This window comes from Lissotriton vulgaris, chromosome 3_1 (assembly GCF_964263255.1).
Source record: "Lissotriton vulgaris chromosome 3_1, aLisVul1.2, whole genome shotgun sequence".
Taxonomy (NCBI): domain Eukaryota; kingdom Metazoa; phylum Chordata; class Amphibia; order Caudata; family Salamandridae; genus Lissotriton; species Lissotriton vulgaris.
Window position 1 is genome coordinate 446,635,116 of NC_141689.1, and position 25,155 is coordinate 446,660,270.

At 45.5% G+C, this 25,155-nt stretch overlaps 1 protein-coding gene across 1 annotated transcript in view; it reads left to right on the top strand.

Moving 5' to 3' along the window:
* LOC147726613 (zinc finger SWIM domain-containing protein 6-like) overlaps positions 1-25,155 on the top strand; it is a 304,204-nt gene that overhangs the window by 47,590 nt on the left and 231,459 nt on the right. Inside the window, exons 3-4 of the mRNA XM_086963481.1 lie at positions 10,766-10,886; positions 12,436-12,532. Coding sequence (XP_086819607.1) covers positions 10,766-10,886; positions 12,436-12,532 — 218 coding nt within the window. The remainder of the gene's footprint in view (positions 1-10,765; positions 10,887-12,435; positions 12,533-25,155) is intronic.

The following is a 25,155-nucleotide window of genomic DNA, read 5'->3' on the forward strand; positions in this document are numbered from 1 at the left end:
GGTGGAGGGAAAGGGAGGGGGTGGAGGTGGGAGGGAGTGGGGTAAAGGGAGGGAGTGGGGGAAAGGAGGGAGTGGGGGGAAGGGAAGGGAAAGGAAGGGGAGGTGGAAGGGAGGGGGGAAGGGAAGGGAGGGGGTGGGGAAGGGGTGGGGTGGGTAGGGAAGGGGTGGGGTGGGTAGGGAAGGGAGGGGGTGGGTAGGGAAGGGAGGGGGTGAGTAGGGAAGGGAGGGGGTGGGTAGGGAAGGGAGGGGTAGGGAAGGGAGGGGGTGGAGGTGGGAGGGTGAGTGGAGGTGGGAGGGAAGGGAGGGTGAGTGGAGGTGGGAGGGAAGGGAAAAGGAGTGGAGGTGGGAGGGGAAAGGGAGGTGGGAGGTGGGAGGTGGGGAGGGGGTGGGGAGGGGAGTGGGAGTGGGAGGGGAGGGGGAGTGGGAGGGGAGGGGGGAGTGGGAGGGGAGTGGGAGGGGAGGGGGGAGTGGAGGTGGGAGGGGGGGAAGGGTGGGGGTGGGAGGGGAGGGAAAGGGAGGGGAGGGGAGGGGAGGGGAGGGGGTGGGGTGGGTAGGGAAGAAAGGGAGGGGGTGGGGGTGAGAGGGAAGAAAGGGAAAGGGAGGGGGTGGGGGTGAGAGGGAAGAAAGGGAGGGGGTGGGAGGGAAGAAGGGGTGGAGGTGGGAGGGAAGGGAAGGGAAGGGAAAGAGGGGGTGGAGGTGGGGGGAGGGGGTGGAGGGAAAGGGAGGGGGTGGAGGTGGGAGGGAGTGGGGTAAAGGGAGGGAGTGGGGGAAAGGAGGGAGTGGGGGGAAGGGAAGGGAAAGGAAGGGGAGGTGGAAGGGAGGGGGGAAGGGAAGGGAGGGGGTGGGGAAGGGGTGGGGTGGGTAGGGAAGGGAGGGGGTGGGTAGGGAAGGGAAGGGAGGGGGTGGGTAGGGAAGGGAGGGGTAGGGAAGGGAGGGGGTGGAGGTGGGAGGGTGAGTGGAGGTGGGAGGGAAGGGAGGGTGAGTGGAGGTGGGAGGGAAGGGAGGGTGAGTGGAGGTGGGAGGGAAGGGAAAAGGAGTGGAGGTGGGAGGGGAAAGGGAGGTGGGAGGTGGGAGGTGGAAAGGGAGGGGGTGGGGAGGGGAGTGGGAGTGGGAGGGGAGGGGGAGTGGGAGGGGAGGGGGGAGTGGGAGGGGAGTGGGAGGGGAGGGGGGAGTGGAGGTGGGAGGGGGGGAAGGGTGGGGGTGGGAGGGGAGGGAAAGTGAGGGGGTTGGGGTGGGAGGGAAGAAAGGGAGGGGGTGGGGGTGAGAGGGAAGAAAGGGAGGGGGTGGGGGTGAGAGGGAAGAAAGGGAGGGGGTGGGAGGGAAGAAGGGGTGGAGGTGGGAGGGAAGGGAAGGGAAAGAGGGGGTGGAGGTGGGGGGAGGGGGTGGAGGGAAAGGGAGGGGGTGGAGGTGGGAGGGAGTGGGGTAAAGGGAGGAAGTGGGGGGGAAAGGAGGGAGTGGGGGGGAAGGGAAAGGAAGGGGAGGTGGAAGGGAGGGGGGAGGAGGGAAGGGAGAGGAGGGGAAGGGAAGGGAAGGGAGGGGGGGGAGGGGAGGGGAGGGGTGGGAGGTGGGATTGAAGGGGAAGGGAAGGGAGGGGGGGAGGGGGAGGGGGTGGAGGTAAGGGGAGATGGAGGGAAGTGGGAGGGGGAGAGGAAAGGGAGGGGGAGGGGGAGTGGAGGTGGGAGGGAAGGGAGAGGGGCGGAGGTGGTGGAGGTGGGCGAGAAGGGAAAGGGAGGGAGGGAGTGGAGGTCTGGGGGGAGGGAGGGGGTGGAGGTGGGAGGCAAGGGAAATATGTAGGAGGAAGGGAAATGAAGGGCGTGGAGGGGAGGTGGAGGGAAAGGGAGTGGGAGGTGAAAGGGAGGCGGAGTGGAGGTTGGAGAGAAGGGAGAGGGAGGGGAGGGAGGGGGTGGAGGTGGGAGGGAAGAGGGAGGGAGGGGGTGGGAGAGGGAAGGGAGGGGGGAGTGGAGGTGGGAGGGAAGGGAAGGGAAGGGAAAGGGAGGGGTTGGAGGTGGGAAGAGAAGAGAAGAGAAGGAACCTTTATTTTTTATTTTTACCAGTATCAAACGGTTAAACTATATGCTTCGCAAACAATAGTTTCTAAGCATTTTGGGACAGTGCAAAGATCACATCTAGGAAAAAATTGTTGGATTCATTGTTTTTTTTCTAGATCAGTGTTCTGCCTTTCTCACATCTTTATACAGCTATCTGTAAACCACTTACATTGTAATGTTACCACCAATATTAAAATATCTGCCTTGCCAACGGTAGGCAATTTCCTAATCTATTGAAACGATTCTGGCGGAACCAATACATACCACTGCCTGCTAAAGCAAAATAAACATTACACCATATCAAGCTACAATTTGCTGCTCGTTTTTTTGTTTTATTAACTGACTAGCACGCCCTTTTACCACAGAGACTTGTAACTCTTGGGAAAACATGGTAATATCTAAAGAAAAATAAAACATGTGAAAGACATTAGATCTATATCGTATGGTTTTCTTGCTATTCTGTGTTTTTTTTTTTTTATTTTTTTTTTTTTTTTTACAGGACAGCACTCTGCTGTACATAACATGCTTCAGCACAATATATGATGCAAGGAGCTTAATTACATGACTTAACAGGCCAAACCATTGCTCCACATAGGGATGCCTCACAGACACACGCCCACCCAAATCAATTCCCAGATTTTACCAATCGCTTCCTGGATCTGACGCCAATGTATATGGTGTGGAATACAGAAACACATGCATCGGCTCACACGAGGCTCCACTTTGCCTACTGCCACACCATAGGCATGTTAAAACTAGCCAGGTGACTGCTTCTTCCACACTCATTGATTGTCCGCTCCCTCACGAGCTGTTAACACTGACCTCACCCTAATATTGCGTCATCTCCTAAGCCAGAAGCCCCTACTGTGCACTGTTTCAAGCAACTTAGCTTGAGGCTAATTTTCCGCACCGAAGGTTTACCGAAGAAAACTGGACTGTCGGATCACTCCCTTCGCAAACCGCTACAAGGCGGCAATGAGACTTCTCTTCCTGAAAACTGAAGCTGCAAAGTTCAACCACCCCAGCAGTTTTAGGAAATAACAACCCAAGCCAACCCGGAAGTGATGGACTTCCCGCACTCAAATTTAACTCGGTGTTAGTTTCTGAGACTGCACGTGAAAATTAGCACAGGGAAGAATTGTCAGCTGCTGGGTCAACTAAGTGTAATTCCTCTGCAGTTATGTTGCACTTCCTGGACACAGCTTTTCCGAGGCTGAGTGGCTGCATTTCTCCTATAAACTGATCGCTGCATTTCAGGTCAATGTTAAGGTAAGTGAAGAAACAGGCCGGCGCATCTATGAAAGCATTGAGATTTTCGACACACGGTGAAGTCCGTTATTACAGGCATAGCCAAACCCTTGTGAGCCTCAGTGAGAGTGGGCACCTGAGCGGGAAACCACTAGAGCGGGAAGCGCACGACCACTGCACGCACAATGAAGTAGTGTGCCACGGCCATTGCGCTGAGGACAGGTCGAAATAGAAATGGAACAAGCGCGCCAGTGCGGGCCAAAGCGACCTTTGTAATATGACTCAGAACAGATGGCACCCTGAGTGCTGCTGCTAGCTCCTGACAGCTATATATTTTATACCAAATAATCTATTCCAAAGACTTACCTCAATTCCAAATTTCACCTACATCCTCCAATTGGGGTGGGGAGTGGAGCAACCTGTCCAAAAATGGACTTCCAAAACAACAAGAACAATGAGAAATGTATTTCCTTAGATTTATCATTGTTCACCAAAATTGGAGACCCTCAATAAATGAGAACTAATAATCCCAATCTCCCTAAATGGCAATTGTCTCTTCAGTTAAATCAATTGCGTAAATATGCATTCTGAACACTCCCCAAGTTGACGTGGGGGCATCCATCTCCCAGTACTTGGACAAATGTGTCAGTCTGCAATCAACCCGTTTGGGACCTCTGCCAGGGAAATCCTTTTGCTGAGGGATACCAGTTTGAGCATTAGATGGCAGCTGCGAGAAACTGGTCTGTCACATGGCTGGGGCCCCCCACCATCGATCAGTATCAGTCTATCTCCTCAGCCACAGACTCAGGAGCTGTTGGATGTCTCAAGTAGAGGTCCCACCAGAGTCTCCATTTGTGGAAAGCGCACTTCTACGCTTTGGTTATCACCACTCTGTCCACAAACAGTTAAAGTGCGAAGAGTCAGAGGCTTTAAGCCATTTATTACGCTAGCGGGAATAATGTACAACTCCGCACTCTGAATGCGTGTGTAGACTGGACCAAGATCAACACTTAATCTGCCATATTTATACAAAGCTCAAAGCAGAGCTTACATGGCTTCATACAAAATTGCTTAGCAGTGCAAATTCTGTCAGTTTGGCCAGTTGAAAGAGTTGCATCTTATAAGGTAAGAGTTTAGTATTAATGATCAGACCTTCTAGTTATGTGGTTTACCAACTACATGTCATAAACAGATAAGTAAATTAAGGTACATGTGCCACCTTCCAGTGTGTCCGAGTTGCACAAATGAACAAAGTTCGTTTCTTGACATTTTCTAGTAAAAGCAAAATTTCGAGTTGAACAAAAATTAGGCCAAATATATCGAATTAATGTGCTTTTAGTGCTCTCTATAATCCCCTGACTTACCTCTTAGTTTAATAGTATTGACATTAGGGCGGGGGCAAGAATCTTTCTCAGTTCCGGTGTAAAAACTCAGTTTTGATTAATATATTACTAAAGCACAATGTGGAAGTGACTGTCATTTACAGACGGTATATTTTCTATTGAAATGGCCACAAACATTCGCACTAACATGCAGTTTGACTGATAAAACTATGCAGTGTATAAACAATCTTTGGAAATTGGGTTTCTTGCAAAAACTATCATTTTCACATTGCTAAGTAAAGCGATCTGATTTGTTTTTATCCTATTGAAATCTTTTTTTCAGTTACAAAAAATGTGCTTCCATACCGAATGAAATATAATTTTAAATGTTTGTAGACTTCACTTATTAGATCATTAAATTTTCTGCTAGAAAAAACGGACATCCTACAGCCTTTCTTTTCACTCTTGTACAGCACGACTTTCAGACAGTTTACTGTAGAACATCCTCTACTTTATCTGACTACAAAGAGAATTGTATGAAGACATACACTGACTTGACTTCTCTAAACTCTGAGCAAATGTGACAAAATAAAAGCAAGATTTGAAGACCTCTTTACTGCTCATTCACTTTGTGAGTCAACAGAACACCTGTCTGTCGACTCGCCAGAACGGGTCACTAGTAAAAGTAGCTTGCCCTGAAAATCTGACTCTCCATAGCAAGTGGGCGAGTAGATTTTACGCACTTTTCTGCAATCCACTACAGCAATGGGCTACACAGGATATGTCTAAAGCCATGTTTACACTTACTGCAGCAGTGTAAATACTGCAGTTCGACCTGTCCATGGCTACCCTTTTGACAGGTAAATACCCTCCCTTTTAAATATTGTTACCCCAAAGTAGGCCTTGTAGCCCACAAGGAAGGGTGCATAGCATTTAAAAATTGGGCAAGAGGAAATGTAATTCTAACGTACTGTTTTTTCACTGTGGCAGGCCAAGCTGTCCTGTGTAGAAAGCCAGAAGACAGACTAAAAACCATATACAGTACCTTTAGAATAGGACTAGCTAGAAAAATACTTAAACTATTTTTAATAGTTAATAAAAAAAACTGAATTTACTATTGAACTAGATTTTTAATGGTAAGCAAAAATATAATTTAGAAAAGTACCTTTTCCAATGTATACTTCTAAATGCAGATCCTCACCTTTTTTTAAATATAACCCTGGCATAGGACTTGCTGTAAAATATCTTTAGCAGTCCCCCAGTGATGGTATGTGGTGTCATGTGACTGCTCCACCGTTCTGCTCCTGCAGTGATGTGTGAATGAGCCAACATCCGTTACTTTTTTTTTTTGTCTGCGCCCGACTCCAATCTTGAGCCATCCCATGTCTCCAAGTGTTTCCCAAAAAAGTTATATTAAACTAAAAGTGTACATGAGAAATGCCACCTCCTAAAACCAAAGGTTTCAAACTTTGTCAGGAATTTTGCAAGCAAATGTCCAACAGATCCCCATCAGATTTGTCTTCGGTGCTTGTGTTTGGAACACAGCTCCAAGACTGTAGCAATTTTCACCCTTATGAATCTGAAGGCCATTCGGACCATGTGGTTAAGTTTTTAGGACGCCAAGTACTAGTAGACTCTACGCTGTAACTGTTCAAAGAGAAGACTCCTTTTTTGCACCCAAAGTCATTCCTACAGAGGTCTTTGTCTTGGTAAAGTCCTCGGGTTAGTCAATAAACTGTTGAAGTGGGACTTTGGCCCCTTCCCTTCACTCTTAAACTCATGAGAAGGCATACATTCGATTGCCTTTGGAGCCAATTTTTACTCTTGTCCTAGGCAACCAAACTTTTCGGGTTTCTTGGTGATGGCGCAGCAAATCCACAAGTTTGGCAAAGCTATGCTGCATCTCTTAAGCATGCTGCTGGCTCGCTCAGGAGCCCCTTCAGTACCCAAGGACCTCTACCTGCAACTCTGCTGGTGGGTCTGCAATCTGCTCTAGTTGGGAACTCTGGACCAATAAAATGCCCTGCACCAGCTTTGATGCAGAGTTCCGTCTTGGTGCCACAACCTACACCATAACCTGAAGCATTGAGGCTACATGCAACCAATAGTGCTATCCACCTCCTCGCTCGCTCTTCTTTGTCTTTGATGTATGTTCCCCTCCCCCACCCCATCCCACTGGCCGCAGCCTCCCAGCCACGGATTCTTGATACGTTTACCTTTCCACGTGGAAAGTCCTAAGTTTCACAGTCTTTTAAACAGACTCCGATAACGACCCTTATGTTGAAGGGCGCAAATTTGCTCGACTTATACTGATGTCAGCGGCTGTGATACTTCTACAAACGTATACCCACTGACCTTTTCAAACACTGGACTTATTTCTCCACCTGGGCTGTCTCCTGAAGAAAGTGCCTCCTTCACAGTTGTGATGCTGAGGGCAGCTGACGTTCTTGACCTCTAATTGCCCACTGTCAAGGTGAAAACCAATGTCCTCACTGAAGTCCTCCAACGTAGACTTAGCACAGAGCCTCTACTACCTTTGAATGAGGCCCTCAGACACCCGGCTTTTGACCGGGGCGCAAAACCATATTCCAGACCGCCACTAAGCAGGCAGACTCTGCTGCTGCCCAACCCTGGGCGATCCAGCCTTTTTGACTAAACTCCAACTCTGCATAGCTTGGTGGTGCAGGCATTCACAAGCAAGGTAAATCCCAGTGCCTTTCCAACCACCCCACCAGATAGAGAATCCAAGCTACTTGAAACTTCTCACACTGTTCTCGATCACTTGAAATACAGCAGGACTACCGCACGCTCTTTGGCATTGCCTGCCCTAGTACATCAGTTCTACCTCCTTCGTGGTTGGCTTTAATTACAGCCATGCCCTCAGCCCTGCAGCACCTAAAGCCTTCTTGTGTCTGAGGCTGTGGTAACAGACCGTATAGATGAGACGGCCAGCATACAACCCATTCTCCTGTCCTCTCCTCCTACAGTAGCCATATAACCTCTTTAGTATGTACTTCAGGCACAAAGCCACCACGACTGAGGCAGGATCCAACATTTTCTCCCAGGGTGGCAAGCCATCACGTTGTTGGCCCTACAAGTTGTCCAGCGATGTTACTTCAGTCTGTTTCTTTACATTCTGCCACAACATCATTGGCTGACAGAGGACCATCTTTTCCTCTTGCAGCAGAAGTGCAGGCCTTTTTGGCCAAAGGTGCCATAGTAGATTCTGGGCTATCTTGCCTCCAACAGCCAGATGATGTTAAACCTCTTGACATCCCCAGGGTTCACGGTCAACATGCCAGACACAGTCCTTCACAGAAGCTCCAGTTCATCTGAGCCATTATGGGCACTAGTTTCATGCCCATACCCGCCCCGCACCCAAGAGCTAAGAGTCCAGGACATTCAGTCTACGCCCTGATAATTTATCCCCTGTACCTGATCTCTGTGAGGATGACTGACTGCAGACTTTGAGATCTGAAATTCCAGTTGGCACAGCATCAGTGACATCTCTCTCCACTTTCAGATTAGAGGAGACTGCAGACTACCTGCGGTAGTGGCTGCTAGGAGAGGTGAAGACTAGGCGTGTCTGATCTGATTTGATGTGGTGATCAGAGGTGTGTATTGGAGCAACTTCATCACATAAATCTGCTTGCCATCAGACTGTCTCAAGGTCTGTCTGCCTTCCATCAAGAGTAGGTTGATCCTGGTGCTAACCAAATACATGGCCGCTATGTAGTACTACCAGAAGCAGGGTGGCTTTTTGTGTTTTGGGTAAGGGGGCGCATTTCGTCTGAAGAAGAGTACGTTGTGGTGCTGGCTGACACCTCATAGGATCTCCCTGACTCAATCTAATGGTATCCCTCAGCATTTGAGCAGACTACCAGCAGTTGTCTTTACCCTGGAGTCGAAAGCTATCTTTGTCTGGTATCTGTCCTTGGTAGATCATTTCATCTGCACCAAAACACTCGGTTTCCTGGCGGTTTGCATTCTAGTGTCAACCTCGTGCATCTCTAGGAGTCTTGTTCTGCCTTTAACGAGACTTCAGTCTTCTATGCCAAGTTTTACTTCTGCTGCTGATCCCACAAGTCTTGACGAAAGTAGAGTAGGGCACAGCTGATTCTGGTAGCCACACACTAGGTTTGCAAAGTCGGGTACTTATAACCCTTTCTGAGCATAGGCCCTCCCCTTCAGCTTCCATTTCAGGACAATTTCCTGTCCTAGTATGCAGAGTATTCCACCAAGCCTCGTAAATCTGTTGACGATTCCTTCAAGATGATGGATGTCATTCTTATTGCCTGCCATCCTGCCACCTAGACTATATATTCCAGTCATTGGACTAAATTTGCACCCCGATGAACCTCCAGGGACCTTTGCTTACTGTGGCATAGGATCTAAACTGTCTCACTGACTAGGCCTAGGATCTAAACTGTTTCACTGACTAGGCCTAAGTAGATCAAAACCAGTCTGGCGTTGCTTGTGGTCCTTTCTGGAGGGGCTCTCCAGGCAGTGCGGGGTGAACTGTTCCCATGACTAGCAGGGTTAGTAATGATTTGACAAAGGTCGACCTTCGTCTAGGATGGGACGGTGTGCGAAAAATACTGCGGAGGGCCATTTTGATTGTTCAGTCCTATATCATATTGCTGGTGTAAATCCACTCCTCAGACCCACCTCCTTTGAGCGTCCTTACTTTATGTACGTCAATGAAAAAGTGAGTAATATGTGATTGGATAACGACTGCCCAATTGCCTCCCCATTTTGTGGAGTGTATTTTTGGCAGCAGTAATGTACCAAGTTAGTTTTTTCACACTGCAGGTAAAGATGCAATGTTATTAGCCATGCTCTGCGCCTGAGGGCGCAGGCAAAGTAGACAACTGAGAAACATATAGGTGCAGGGGTGATGCGTGTATTCAGCTCCTTGTGCTGACGTAAATAATTAATTTACTCTCTTAATTTCTATGCAGGTAAGTACTTAATCAATAATAACTCAGATCGGATGAAAAAAGACAGAGTCCGTGGTGTTAGAGTTTCTAAGGGTTTTATTCCTCATAAAGGAATGGTCAAGACCAGGATATCCTGTTCTGACCACCACAGGGGTGTCAGAAGGGATAGAGCAAACTTTATTGACATTACATAGCTTATATACTTGATTTATACCATAGGAAGCAGTGTAAGAGGCGTAACAGCTGAGAGAAGACAAGATAACAGTATGCACGTGTTACTAGTACGTAATCAAGAGGCGTGAACTAGGCGTGAACTGGAGGTGTGTGCTAGAAACGTCACTGATAGGTGACGCAAGTGGGTGGCACCAAGGGGTGGTGCTAACAGAATTGTTGCAATGTCAGCAGAAATCGGAAGCTTGGATGCGTGCGCAGCTGCATGACGTGTGATTGACGGGGTGCAGGGGACTTGACATTCATACTGACGGAAAGAGACAGAAGTCTGGCATGTCAGATCAACTTGTACTTTTATCGTATCTGATATCTGATGTTTAGGAACCATACTATCTGGGCAGAAAGGTCTCTAGGGCAGAAGCTATTCTATGCTAACTGTGGATGCGTGTATAAGCGCCTAAGTGTCTGTATGAGAAGCGTGGGGGCACGAGGCCTTCCATGGAAGCATGGTAACAGAGGCTATGAATTACTTGCATTGAGACAGGTCGGCCCTTTGGCTCTGCAGCTGGAGAGGATGTTTACAGAAGCTAGTAGGCAGGAATGTATTTCTCGAGGAGCGGAACAGATAACTCGAAGGTTATAGTCAGTCTTGGCAGAAAGCAGGCTGAGCCGAGCGCGAGGGGCCGCGCTGAGAGTAAGTCAGAGTTCACGGGTACAGAGGTAGCCTGGGCAGAGGCTGTCAGAGTCAGGAGCCAGGAAAGAGGCTCGATGGCAGAAATTCAGGGCCTACTCTGTCAGAGCAGGAAAAACATGTAAAGTACATTACAAAAAGACGGTGGCATAGCATATTTAAGAACGGACTATATAATCCATTCAGGATGGATCTGAAAGAGGACAAGTTAACGTTGGACGCAAATGTATTTGCGTCTTCATAGCTGGTACAGGAGGGAAGTTACATGCACTTTAAGCTGGTACATGGAGTCGGTGGGGTACGCGCTAGGGAACATAACATGACCAAAAATTTATATTTCCTCAGTGCTGTCCAGGTGGAGAAGATCATGACAGAGGCCAATGGCGTCTCCCACCAGCAGCACACTCAGTCTATTGTTGCTGGATTCAGTGTGACACCTGAGGAGTTTCACAGCAATTTATCAAAGGTAAATGTATTCTTTATAGTACGGATGTAATGTGATTTTATTCAGTTGATCTTATTTCATTTGTGTGAAACTAACCTAGTTGTAATCTCTTTCCAAATGACATGAAGTAATGTGTAGTATCTCAGCATTTTAAGGGTTCAAGATTGTCTTGCTTAAATTAAAGATCTTTATGCGGCAGACTTTAGTTTAACATTGAGGATTTAATAATCCGCCATTCTGGATATCTGCTCTTTGTAAGTGTTGGCTTTTTTAAAAAAAGGTTCATACTTTAATTCCTAATTACAATATTTCGAGTGTTTTCCATGTACGTTGTTTTAGCCCCACGTATTTAAATTTTCATACCGCTATTGATACACAGAACTAATACCCATTCATAGAGAGTCTAAAAAACTGATATCGAGGTTTGAAAGGTAACGATTATCGCCGTTTTCTGACTTGTTCCTCGACTGTGAGGTTGTCCTCAGCCAAGTTCCGAAGTAGCAGCATGGAGTAGTTTAACTATGGACGTCATGAATATATTACAGAAAAAAGATTTATAGCAACTCTTTTGTCACATTATAACTGAGTTTCTGTGGATGACTGCTGAAGGGAGAACTGTTTGGGATCCGTCATCCGGAAATTATCTTACCAGTTTAAGATTTCCAGCAAAGCCTACTTCTGCCTCTTAGAATTGTCGATGTTGTCAAACTGATTAAAGATTTATTAAGTCTGGGCCCAACTCCAAGAAGACCTATAGATCTATACAGCACGGATAGAGCTACTAGCTCAATAGTGTAGCCTGTTTGAAGTAGTTTTAAGTATAACAGCTCCTCGAAAATGTAAAGCACAATGAGTTAACATTTTAAGAACTGTTTTCAAAATCTCAATTGAAGGTATTGTGTACGACTGGAGTGACCAGTCCTCTAAGAAGAGGGTTACTGCCGCAGTTGGTAAACGCAATGCTGAATCTATAAACCTTTGTGAACACACGAGTAATTTTCGGTATGCATGTGAAAAATACTATTTACTGTTGTCTCAAGGTTCTGACCGTGCCAAACACCTGCAACTCATTACCATTATAGTGATTTTATGTGGTATGATTCAGGTGGCTGGCCATGCCATTTAAAGCATGGTGTTTTTCGATCAAGTGTAATGTTGAAACTTTGGTAGGTGCTTTTTCACTACCCAACACCTACTAAATTAAATAGTCTTTACAAATGCTGGAGCAACTGGTGTCACTGTAATGGAAATAACAATAGGCTCACACATGGCTTGTGAACCAAGTAAGTTCTGATCACGGTATCTAGATAACTGCAGCATGGCCTGGTTACGCATTGATGGTGCAGGAGTAGACTAAGTCCAGTCTGGTTTTGTATAAGTCCGTCAGTGAAGCTGTTTTGCATGGTTCTCTCCTATTCTCATGAAACATTTATGGTTTTTTAAAGGGGTGCTGTGCACCTACAGTTAAGCATGCTTTGACAATGTATGTTAGATCATGCATTGACCACATCACCATGTTGTATTGGCTCACTTTTCCATGGTTAAGCAATCTAGAACTTATTTTGTACAGGCATTAGATCTGGATCTCCAGTACAAATGTCTTAATACCTTATATGATAAACATGGTTTTCAGAGTACTGCTGAGAGGGCCTTTGTTCCACTGTCATGTAGGTTTTCCAGAGTGCTTGATTTGGTTGGGCTGAAGTTGTGTGCGCTTCCTCTAAAGAGTGAACCTTTTTGGCATGTAGCACAGCTACTCTGTACAGACTGGCTGAGTTGGTTATGCTGGCAAGTCTATGATCAGGGATGGTGGCCTGGTCCAGTATCTTTACATTTCATAATAAACAGAAGTAGCCATGACGTTTATTACTAAAATCAAATGGTAATATTAGTTAGTTTAAAGGTGTATTGTTATTATTGTGTGAGCCTGCAGAAAAGGATTTTGTGAAATGGAATCTCAGATTACTCCAGTATTGTAACTTTCATAGATTCCCATTGCTTGTATCATTCCCAGTCGTTGAGATGGGAGTCTCCGGTAAATAAAAAATACCATAGAAATAGGTACAAAAAAGAATAAGGCAAAGACCACAAAATGGACAGCTAATCGGAACAGCCTCACCCCATAGAACCTACCTGAGAGAGCCTCAGATTTTCCACCGCACGTTGTCAAAGGGAGTCTCCACTGAGCTCTGCTCAGTTTTTCTTCAACTACTTTTTAACTTCAACTCTTCACAAATTCATCATGTGAGACACTGAGAAGAAGGCTCTTTTCAAGACTTGTGCCACCTGCTCCAAAAAGACTATGTGGAGGACAAACAGACTGTATTTATTGTTTGTATCCTGATCATAAAGCTACTGACTGCAAAATCTGTCGGACCTTCTCCACCAATACCTTGCTGGACCATGAGGGATGTCTACTCACTTGGCTTCAGAAACTAAAGTCACGGGAAGATCCTGTCTCAAGTGACAGTGATGATGCTTCATCTGCTACTTTGTCGAGGAGATCACAAAAAAGGGGTGGGTCTTCACCTTCTACTGCTTCAGACCCCCCTTCGAAAGCCTTGCAAAAGACCTCTGTTAGGTCTGACGGGCATAGTCCCATCAAATCTCCTCGCTGTGGTGTAAAGGAGAGGGAAGGACTTGCTGTAGGTGTGGCAACTGTGAAGACCAGCCATGTGCCTTCTGCTGCTTCTCCTTCTGAGAAGGCGAAAACCTTAAACCGCTTCTGTCCCTCCTGAGGGTAAAGCTGACAGAAAAGTTTCCTCGTTGTCAACGATTACATCAATACCGTCGACAACTTCAAACAAGCACTGGCGTTGCCAATAGGTCTCGCAGTAGGAAAGTTGGAGCTATTACAATTGCAAATAACAATGCCTTTTATTTTTGTTTTCATTTTAAAAACATAAAGGGCTTCGTCATTTACAAAACCAATAGCTCCAACTTTCCTAATGCGAGACCTATTGTGCACTGCACAGCGGGGGCGAGTGGCGGCGCGTGGGTGAGTGGCGGCGCGTGGGTGATAGTGGGCTTGCGTGGGTGTGAGTGGCGTTGCGTGTCTGAAAGTGGTGCTGTGTGGGTGAAAGTGGCACAGAGCCTTTGATGTGGCCTGGCGCAGGAGAAACGCTGCTGCTGGGAACAGATGGCCTGGCCGTGCAGCAGGGGGCGGGGCAGCGCTGGGAAGCCTGTGGGAGGGTGATTGATGCCTTTGATGTGGGGAGGGAGGAGAGCCTTTTGCGAGCCTTGTGCAGGAGAAATGCTGCTTAGGCTATTGCTATCGTAGGCGATGCGATGTGGGTAAGTATAGAGTGCAGGCATGGTGAAAGGAGATGCGTGGAGGATGGGGGCGGGCTTGGGAAACAGAGTACGGCCGGCCTTAACAGATCTCCTTCCCAAAATGTCTAATTGACAACGCATTTCGTTTCACGCAGTATGCTGCTCTGTGAGCAAGGACACGCTGTACTCTGCAAATGTGGGAAAGTGGGCAATTTTATTTATGAAGCGTGCAGAAACGATATCACCATAAATAATACCATAAAATATATATTTCTCGTGGCAAAATTGCAAAAACGTTTTACTTTTTCAAAAAGTCTAACACAATTAATTAAAATATTCGAAGTCGTAAAAATAAATGTGACTCAAATAACAGATGAATGAATCAGCCTGCAGATTTCAAAGGACATTATTGTAGGCGATGCGATGTGGGTAAGTATAGAGTGCAGGCATGGTGAAAGGAGATGCGTGGAGGATGGGGGCAGGCTTGGGAAACAGAGTACGGCCGGCCTGCGGCCGACCATGAATAATTAGGGGAGGAGAAGCCCTTTGATGTGCTGGGCTGGCCCTGAATGCGCATGCTTGTTCACGTGAACTTCATGAAAAGTGCAGGGCTGAAAGGCCTTAGTTTGACGATTATTTTCGCCACTTGAATTCTCGTTCCCTCAATGCGCTTGCGCGCATTTTAGGTCACGAGACCTAAAAACCATTACCATAGTCTACTTCGGCTCCGTTGACGTGCTAGTCGACTAGCTTTTCCATCTGCTTCGACAACTGTTTGAACGCCACACACAGAGGTACCCTTCATTCGGTTGTCGACTTCTACTCTCCCAACTTCCACGTCGACTAAGATGACTACCGTGATGGTGTCGACTACGCCAACTGCTTCCATCCTGATAATGACTACTATCTCTACGACTATCCCGTCAACGGTGGCTCTTCATTGACGGTTCAAACCTAGTCGGTGGTGGCTCCGTCTACAACCTAGTCGACGATACAAAATGTGGCAATTTCTAGAAGGAGACGTCACATTACTCCAGAAATGACTTCTCCAAGGAAAGTGACACCCCTGTCTCCTGCTCTCCTTTTGAAAGAGTAGTTTTCTGAGAACGATGACGGTCCTTATGGTGATGGAGATAGCCCATCGCAGCTGCATGTTAAATATCAGGACTCTGGCTCTCTGGAGTCTTACTTGGAGTAGCAACTGTATGTGCCACAATCGAGATCAGGAACAATATCAACAGGAGACTGTCTGTATGCCATCTTCCCTCATTACAGACATGCTGTTCATGCTTTCTGATTACAGGAAGAGGTTTCCAACACAGGCCTCTGTCCAAGAAACAGTGCAAGTGCCTCCAACTCAACTTGCTCTTCCTGTTGCACCTAAAGTTCCTCAAATTCCAATACTGGAGTTACCAGATCCACAGCAGAATGTGGTTATAGTCCAAGGGACAATGACTATCCCGGACCCTGACAGGGAATGGGACGAGTACATCATTCCGGATCCCGCCTCTCCCATTCCAGAACCGGCAGATTCCCCTCCAGCTGATATTGGGGAGCTTTCATAATCTAATGGAGAGAGCTTCTAAGCTTTTCGATCTGCCCATTCCATCTGTGCAGTCGGAATGTTTTTTATGACTTTAAAAACCCATACAGGAAGTCTGTACGCTCTATCCCTATCATGGGTCACGTCTGGGATGAGGGGCTAAAAGTTATGAAGTCTCTGGCCACAGTCATACCTGTACTTCCTCGTCTGGAAAAATACAAGACTTTGGATGATAGCCCAGCTTGTCTTGTCAGCCAGCCGAAACCGGATTCTGTGATTTCACAAGCCGCCCAGAGAAAGTCTAAATCCGGCAGCTCCTCTTACCACACCACTTGATAAAGGGCGAAGGCGAATGGATAATGCTGGGAAGAGGTGCTCTTACATGGCCAGCCTCCTGGTCAGAGCAGCCAATGCCTTGGCTATTCTTGGAAGGTATGATCGCCAGATGTGGTGTGATCTGTCTCGGTATCTAGACCTGTTAAAAGCAAAACGACAATCATAAACATTACCTGCTCCATCTTGTCTGATGGAAGTTCCTATGTGCACATAAACTGCAGCCATTTTGTATTAATTTGGTCACCTTTTGTTTCACCCTGCCCTCACTAGCATCCCTCTGACCAACCTCGTATGTGAGCTGGAGGCTATAAACTATTGCCACTACAAACCTCAACGTGCTGCCACAAACTCGTTTTTCCTCATCTGTTTACAGGCAAACCCATGGACACCCTTACACAAACAGGTTCCAAATAGCAAACAGACTATTGCAAACATGGTTTATTGCACTGCACACAGCAATACTTGTTTTTGCCAATGGGACCTGTTTTTATGAACAGAACTGACTCTTAGATCTGGCCGGTCTCACTTGTTTTAGACCCTGAAGCATGGTCCAGCTGCAAGATTAGATTGTCTGTTTTGACCTGGCTGGGAGGAGAATTAATGTTGGGCTTGTGTAACCATGTTGATGGAACAATGTTGGGCTCGTGTGACAAACTTGCCCAGTGCGGAGACTCCAAGCTTGTAACCAGGATAAATAAAAGCAATGCATTGTGTCAAACCTGTATAAAACGAAGAGCCAAAAGGAGTTGCCAGCAGAACACCTCCCTCAGACATCCCTGTGTCTGCAGCTGACGTGGTCTCCTCTTAAGAGTAATAAACCTTTTTCTTGTCTTCCAGTTTCCAACGCTTGCCTCATTATTTTGGTAACAAACCCAAGGTGAATTAGAGGTGGGACCCTGCCACCAGGCAGCATTGGGGGTCTTAGACTCGCTGCTTTTCACAGACCAGCTGCCGGAAGAAGCTTAGACTGAAGCCAAAAAGGTCCTCCAGGAGGGAGAAAGAACATCTCCCGAAATAATTGACTGAGCAATGGATATTGCCACTACAGCCTTCCGTTCCCTAGCAGTGGCAGTTGTCCTTTGATGCCAAGGCTGGCTTCGTGCCACTCTGTTCCGGCCAGAAGTCCAGAACAAGATCCTGTATCTTCCCTTTGATGGCGAGGCGCTCTTTGGGAAGCAGATTGATGATGCGCTGCAAGATGTAAAGAAAGACACGGAAACTGCAACTCTGTATTGAGTTTAAATGTAAAATTGTAATTGGCTTGGGACATGAATGTGTGTATTTCTATCGCACACAGATATATAATATAAAATATATAATATGCTAACGAAGAAGACCGCTCGGTCGAAACGCGTCACCAATAAATATTTCCAACACGGACCCTGGAGTGCGAGTCTTTCGTGTTTTCCCTAACAACTGAGGGGACCCTTTCAGATAGGTGTGTGTGTGTGTGTGTGTGTGTGTGTGTGAGATATGGAACAGAAAATTCGGAGCAGATTATCAATATGTAAATTGGAGGTATGTTTTCAGTAGTTATTTTAAGGGTCCTGGCTACTGGCGCTTGGGAGGTGAATTGGATCAGACAGGACCATTGACACTTAAGAAGGGGATTGATGGGAGATTAATATATTCGCCTTTGGGAGATGGAATTGAAGGGTTCTGACTTACTGCAATTATAATGAATGTGTATTAAGACTTTTAAGACCTATTTGAACGTGTTCTGATAGACTGTGATAATTAATTTTACTAAGAATGGATGTAAAAGCATTATATGTTCTCACAAGGCAGTCATGGGCACCAGCTGCACAGTATAGAATGTTTGTTATGTTGGTGTAACGACCAGATTTTCGGACCAGATGGAATCAGCTCCTAGGAGCCCCTCTAACCCAGTCGGAACGTACTCACCTCCCTCCTTAGAACCTAGTTACCATGGATATATATATGTATGTACATTTCGTACCTAAGGATGGGGAAAATAGCAATAAACATGCATAGGTTTTTCTACAATATCCTATTCGTACCAACTAGTCTCGCGGCCACTTAGGCCCAGACTAATCTACCCTAGGGCAGGTCTGATTATGTACCATTATACACTGATCTCTCTCAGTGCTCACTCGACACGCAATCCGGCGTGTCTACACACGGGCCTGCAGTCCCAGTGCTCTCTCTCTCATCCGATCCGCAATCCGGCGGATCTACACACCGTGTCCTCCCGGTGCTCATTTACTTCCAATACGATCCGCAATCCGGCGCATCTACACACCGTGTCCTCCCGGTGCTCTCATTAACGCCGCGTACCAACGACGATCACTTTCCTATGAACACCTATGGAAGAGATCTCTCATTGTCTACTCAGGATAAAACTACGATAATAGAATTTAGTATGGCTTTCCAAATTAAAATATGTACCTTCTGCTCTTGGCATCAAACGTTCCCTCTCTCCCTCATTGCTCAGTCACTTCTTACCTGATCGGGATTCGCATCCGTTCATGCAAACAATGTCTGACTAGAAGAACAGGTTACCCTGATAGAACAAGAATACAAGGCACAGGTCGGTTCACTAAGAACTGGGGTATTTTTATTACAATAATTATAAACACAATACTATATGGTAGCATATATTCTGCAAAGAAAAGTAAAAGGTTAGAATGTGCACTTGGTAAGGGAAAGGGCAGAGGTCACCTGGTTAACGTGAAGTCGGGGTTCGGCAGTCATCTAGGTTCCCTTCTCGTCTGTGTCTTGGCTCGTCTTGGAATCACACCTTAGCAGTCACGAGTACACGTCTGCACCGCTATGCTCGATCTCCTCTGCTTCCCTCCAAGTCACTGGAACCTCTCTCGTTATTAGCTGCTGTTTCTCTCTGTCTCTGATCGCTCTGCGCTACCTCTCCTTCTCCTTCAGTCTTTCTCAGAGTCTCAGTTTCAGGATCTTTCTTGGACTTCAAAATGGCGACTGTCTGCCCGGAAATAATTAATGGCATAGATGCTAACGGCTAGCTGCCGCCTACGGACTGACTGACTCACTGCCTAACACTTTCGCTAATATGGAAGCTTGTCCTTTCATGGAAAGTTACGGCCAGTAACCTGCCGCCCACCAAATTCTTGTACCTCCCCGTACCAAGGACACGTTCCCAGCCGGCCGGCCTGAAGTTGTGTCTTCGGAGTGGAGAAAAATACAGTCTTTCGATAAGGGCCAGCCTGAGCCGGTTCTCTCCAAGCGAACAACACTTCGAAACTAAAACATTACACTTGACCTAAAAAGCCTCTCAAGCTGCCGGGCAAAAAGTAAGATGGAGTTTCTCCCGTTTGAGGCCTACAAGGCCCGAAATAAGCATAACTCCATAGAAGGTATACTAACACTCTTGCAAAAGGATGGATCATCACTAATACTAATGAATCTATCCCCTAACTTAAGTTTATAAACCCTGATCTAAGGAAAAGGGTACGAAAATGCACTGCTGTGCCTTATGAATAGGTCCTGTTTATAGTTCTAATCCCTGTACTAAAAGGGTAATAGGCTGGAGTCCTCTTCCATCATTCTCCCTCCTAAGAGGGCTGAAAAAAGTCGGTCATTACAGTTGGTACAAGGGAAATTTATATCCTTGGCACCAAGGAGGCTTCGAAGATTGGAAATAGGCAGGCATTACTGTTTAAGAATTGAGTTAATATAATAATTGTGGGGACACTGATGAATTCTTGTTTTTGAAAAAGAGCAACCCCAGTAATTTGTTCATTGATGTATTGTGTTTTCTTTGAATTTTCAGCCCTTATGTCCAAGTGTGGACGAAACTCAGTGGCTGATTAATTTACTATATTGTGTTGATCTAACAATGTGAGTTTTTTTTTTAAATAAACCAGTTTGAAATTCATCAGACTGCCTATGAATTATTTTTTCCATTCTTTTTTGGACAAAGCCATTACTTGAATAATAGATTTGTGAACCGAGGCGCACTCCTTTAAGAATAGGTTATGAGTTCTTTTTGATTAGTGGCCCAGTGGCTGTGGGACTATTGAAAGTTGAGCGTGGATGAACTACCTAATCAACTAACCGGTATTACACACCAGTGCGCACACCTCCAAGACCTCACCGGCAATCTAGTTGTATGAACCATTTTAGAAGGTATGCAAAATTAGAGTTGGCTAAGCAGAGAGGTGTGGCTCACTGGTTAGAGGCAGCAGACCTGTAAGCAGAGAACGGCCCAGGACTAGGGTTCAATTCTTGACGCGGCAGGGTCGTGGACAAGGGGTCAACGGACTCGATAATTCTCGCCTCAGTGCCTACTCTAACCAGGGAACACAATCGGTAACTCTGGGCATTAAGCTTGCCTCATCTCTACAACGGCCCCCCACAGACGCCGGGGATGCCTGGTTTCACCCTGGAGATACCCAGTAAGGGACCATCTCACAGGGAAAACCAGGACTGGTTCCCCAGCGGTCTACAGCGCCAGGACACTCAGGTAGAGTAACAGTGCGCTTTACAAGAATCCCACATTTACAAAATACTTTATTTTTACTTTTAGTTTCATGGTTGTGTGCCTGATTGTTGCCTGGGAGGAAGGGAGGGGGCTTATGATTAAAATGCTAGAGTTTATGGTAACAAAGAAATGAGCATGATGGGTGCACTGGGAAATGTTATGCCGAATGCCATAGCCCTAATCTGCTTATGAAAAGTTAGGACCAAGTCAGTAGGCATGCCTTAATTATTGTGAAATCCATTTAATAAAGACAGTTGGCATCCTAACAGCAGGTTATCATATTGTGTTACAGGCTATAGAATTATATTGTATTACATGTAATTTCAGATTACTGTAGCAGGCAAGGCCTTTGTTGTGGATGACACAGCCTGTCAGACCCAGGGGATTTTCTCAAAGTTTTTTGTTAGTCCCTATTGAGAGGGGTTATATAGTTCACACACCATATTTTTCTGCAGATTTGTAATTTTATAGTTGCATGCATGATAGTTGCCAGTTTAACCCCATCGTGTGTCGTTTGGCGTGTGCAGAGGACGGCCGGCGGCCGGCCGATTCCCGCCCACTCATTAAAACGCCATTACCGTGGCGGAATTTGCACCGCGGTCAACGGGGTAATTGTACTGCCTATGTTAGTTATGGTGTCAAGCCAATGGTAAAAGCTATAGGCCATATTGGTAAACGTTATGGCAGGTAACTTAGGTTTGATCTGCTCATCACAACACAGCCACTAGGTCTGACTTGTAGGGAAAAGCAGTTGTTAGACAACAGGCTTTTAATGATGTAGTGTTAAACTCTGTACTTCTGTATGTATAAACTATGCCTCTTGGTCCCTTTTGAGAAAGCGTGAACTCAGTACGTTAAGCGTGAGATGGTTATGATGACTGATATAGTGTCCAATATGCTTGGAACAGTTATGCCAATTGCCATAGGTCTGCTCGGTTTATTATGTAAATTGACTACAAGGGTACTCCTGGCTCATTTATTGTGAAACATTTAAAGCTAATTGGCTCTAACTGTGGATTGATTTCACACTATTTCAAGCTTTAGAAGGGCATATTGTTAATGTAATCCCACAGATAACCAACCATAGTTGGCAATGATTTGGTGTTGGTCACCCACTTGGCTCAAACCATGGGAGAAGATTTTCGCTGCGTCTATTCTTGATGGGCCCTATTTAAGGGTTGTATACTATCTTGTCAACTAATTTTCTACATGCTTGTAAATTTAAAACTATTAATGCATGATGGTTATAGTGCCAAACCAAAGAGTGCATACACTGGCAACCAACAGTGGCTTACTAATGGCTCAGGCTATAGGACTTATTGGTTAACTGGGGATAAGTTAGGTCAGATTTCTTAGGTGTTGGCAGTCTATAATTAAGTTCTGTCATGGCCCGTTGGCCTGATCTATTGTGAAAAGTATGTAGCAAAGTCAGTAGGCTTTCTCCCCCCCCCCCCAAACATTTTATTTAGTTTATTTTACACAGGACCTGTAACTTAAACACTATTACTATTGACTCAGACTACTGGACACGGAAGGGTAAGTTGTAAAAATATCAAAGTTTGAAGGCGAGCGGCGAGATGCAATAAGAGAGCAGGAGAGAAAGCGGACAAACTTCAGATTGATGCATATTAAGGCTCTTACCACTTGAGCCTTTCCAGTTGAGCACCCCACCCCCTCTTTCCTCCCCGAGATTTAAAATGTCAGAACTTAGGGGCTGGGCTTTCAAAGTTGCTGCCATTGGTGTTGTGGGATCAAAAAACAATTGGTTAGAATGCTACATGAACGATTTCCAGTGAATAGATTTATTGCAAGCATTCTCCATCACCTTTGTGTGTTTATTTGGTGCTGTGGTAGCCAGGGCCTCCTTATCTATCTTGACAAATGCTTTGACGGGGGTGGGGTTTAGGGAGGGAGTGGTGGATATGTTAGGTATTTGGATTGAGAAGAATAGTGGACTGATGGGGTGTTGAAGCGCTTTTTTTCACCAAATAGCACACTACTCCGTGACCTATAAAGGATTACCCCCATATAGCTGCTCTATACTCTGCTGCTTAAGCGCCGGGATGCCCCTTTGCTGGGGCAGCTGCGCACTATAGAAATTGTTTTAACATAACATAACATTAGTGCTGAATTTAGTATAGTGAAATATGAAAGACCTTTGGGTGGTAGATCTGGAATTTGGATTGAAAAGGATAATGGAGGGCTAGAAGAGGGAAGGGTTTAGAAATATTTGTTTTTGTTTTGGAGCTCATATCAGTAAGAGGAGGTTTGGGATGATTAAAAGGGAGGTGGAAGGGGAAGAGTTAGAGGGAAGGGTTTAGAAAGGCTTGTTGTGGGGAGATCGGTATAGTAAGCAGTATATATGCGGATGCAAGGAGGGGGTAGAGCAGGCAAGAGTCTAGAAAGGGTTATCTTGGGGATCATAGTGGTGTGGGGTTTGGGAAAAATTAGAGTGGAGGATAGATTGATCGGTATAGGTTGAGAAATAGGGTAGTGCATTATATATGCTGAATTAAAAGAAAAGTAGTAAATGTATAGATCCACAAGTAAATGGAAGGTATATAGATGTTTAAAGGAAGAAAGTATGTGTAGAATAAAGATGTATTAAATACATTCTGGCTTTCAAGTGTTGTACTTAAAATTTAATTTATATATATTTTTGTAATTCTATAGTAAAGCAATTGTAGCTAAATAGTTATGACAAAAGATTACTTATTTATGCATTCACTTAGTTATATTCTATCTTTTTAACATGTATGTATCAGTAATGTGTAAATTTGTTAAGCAGAACTAATGAATATCTTTATTTTTTTTTTTAGAAACCTAATTATTCTACATGTTTATATAAAGCAATACACCTCTATAAGTACCTACCAATAGTGCAAATAAATGCTTATATTCAGAGGGATATGCTGTATATTGATTTGCGTATGGAGGTTATATGGGGAAGAGACCAATCTTGAGTCGTTTTCTTAAGATAAGGTGGCTATCCGTAGATCGCGTTTGGGTGGGGGTGAGGGGGGGGGGTGTGTGCGGGGGGGAAGAGAGAGAGAGTGGGAAATGTAAAGAGTTCCATAGTTTGGCTGTTAGAACAAAGAAGGATAAGCCACCCATGTTTTTTTTCTATTACGTTGGGATTTTGAGGAGGGGTGCCACTCTAAAGCAGAGGTTCCGTTGAATGTGTTTGATTTTATACCTGATGAAGAGGGGTCCTGTTACATGTATCGCTTTGTGGGTGATATAAAGCAGCTTGAACGTGGATCTTCTGGCAACCAATGCAGGGCTTTCAAGGAAGGGGAGATGTAGTCTTGCGGTTTTATATGTAAGAGTAGCCTGGCAGCTGAGTTCTGAAGTCATTCTAGTCTTTACCACAGATCCTTTAACGACCATGAGGCTGTTGGCGTAATGTAGTTTTAACAGAACAAAGGAGATGGTAGCTTGGACCTTGTGTGGAAATCCCAAATGGGGGTAGATTTGTCGCAGAGTTTTTATAGTAACAAAGGGTTCCAATGTCTTTGTGGCATTCCAGTTGGAGTATGTGTATCATCTGCATAAATCTAGCACGTGAGGTGAAATTGATCAGTGCTGGTAATGACTTCATGCAGCTGTTAAAAAGCATGGGTGAGATGATGGAGCCTTGTGGGACCCATGCTTTTGTGAAGTACGGTTTGGACAAGAAAGGATGGTGGTGGTGGGGGGGGGGGGTGTATGGATGACATTAGTTCTGTTGCGGAGGTAGGATGTGATACTCTAGAGTGATCTCATCTAAGCCGGCTTTGTAGAGTGTTTGTATTAGAGTATCATGGTAAAAAGTGTGTTAAAGACAACCAAGAGGTCCAAGAGAAGTAGCGCAGGAACCCCTTTGCAGTCAACTGTGTTCTTCAGGTCATCCCAGATGGCAGGGAGGACAGACTCTGTGCCTCTTCCTAGAAAGAATCCCATTTGAAAGGCTGAAAGTATGGCATTATCTTCAATTAATTGTGACATCTGGGCGAACGCTGCTCTTTCTATCAGTTTACCTAGGAAAGGTCCATTTGTAATCGGTCTGTAGTTGTCCGGGTTCAGCGGGTCCAAGTTTTTCTTCAGTAATGGGCGTATTTATGACTCTTAGAGTTCTTCTGGAAATATTTTAGTAGTTTAGTAATTGATGATTCTTCATACTGGAGTGGCAGCAGAGGTTGTTAAAATTGTCCTGAAGGTTTGCGGTGGACACTGGCCAGAAGGGCTGCCGGGAGGTCTGCAGGCTTTGACCAGGTCCATAAATTATTCATGTGAAATGTGTTAGAAGGAACTGATGGGCTAGGTTAAAGTGTTCTTGGATTATTGTTTTTGAAAAGGGTTGGTGCTAGTGCTTTGTTTTTGTTTTAAGTATGAATCCAACATGTTTGCTTTGGCTGTGTAATTTGCCAGTTTCAGTGAAATCGTGAGTAAGGGGATGAGCTCCACCTAGGCAATTTGGTTTACAAAATTCACTCCATTTGATAGAATTCTTTATTTGCACATTTAGCATTTTGAATTCTGTATCAATAGTATCTTTTCATAACTTTTTTTGATAGCGGATTTGTATAATCTATTTTTCTTTAGGCAAAGTTTGTCTTGATTGGTGTTTGTTGCAGCTTTCTAATTTGATGTAGCGTTTATATCTGTAGTTATCCAATTGTTTT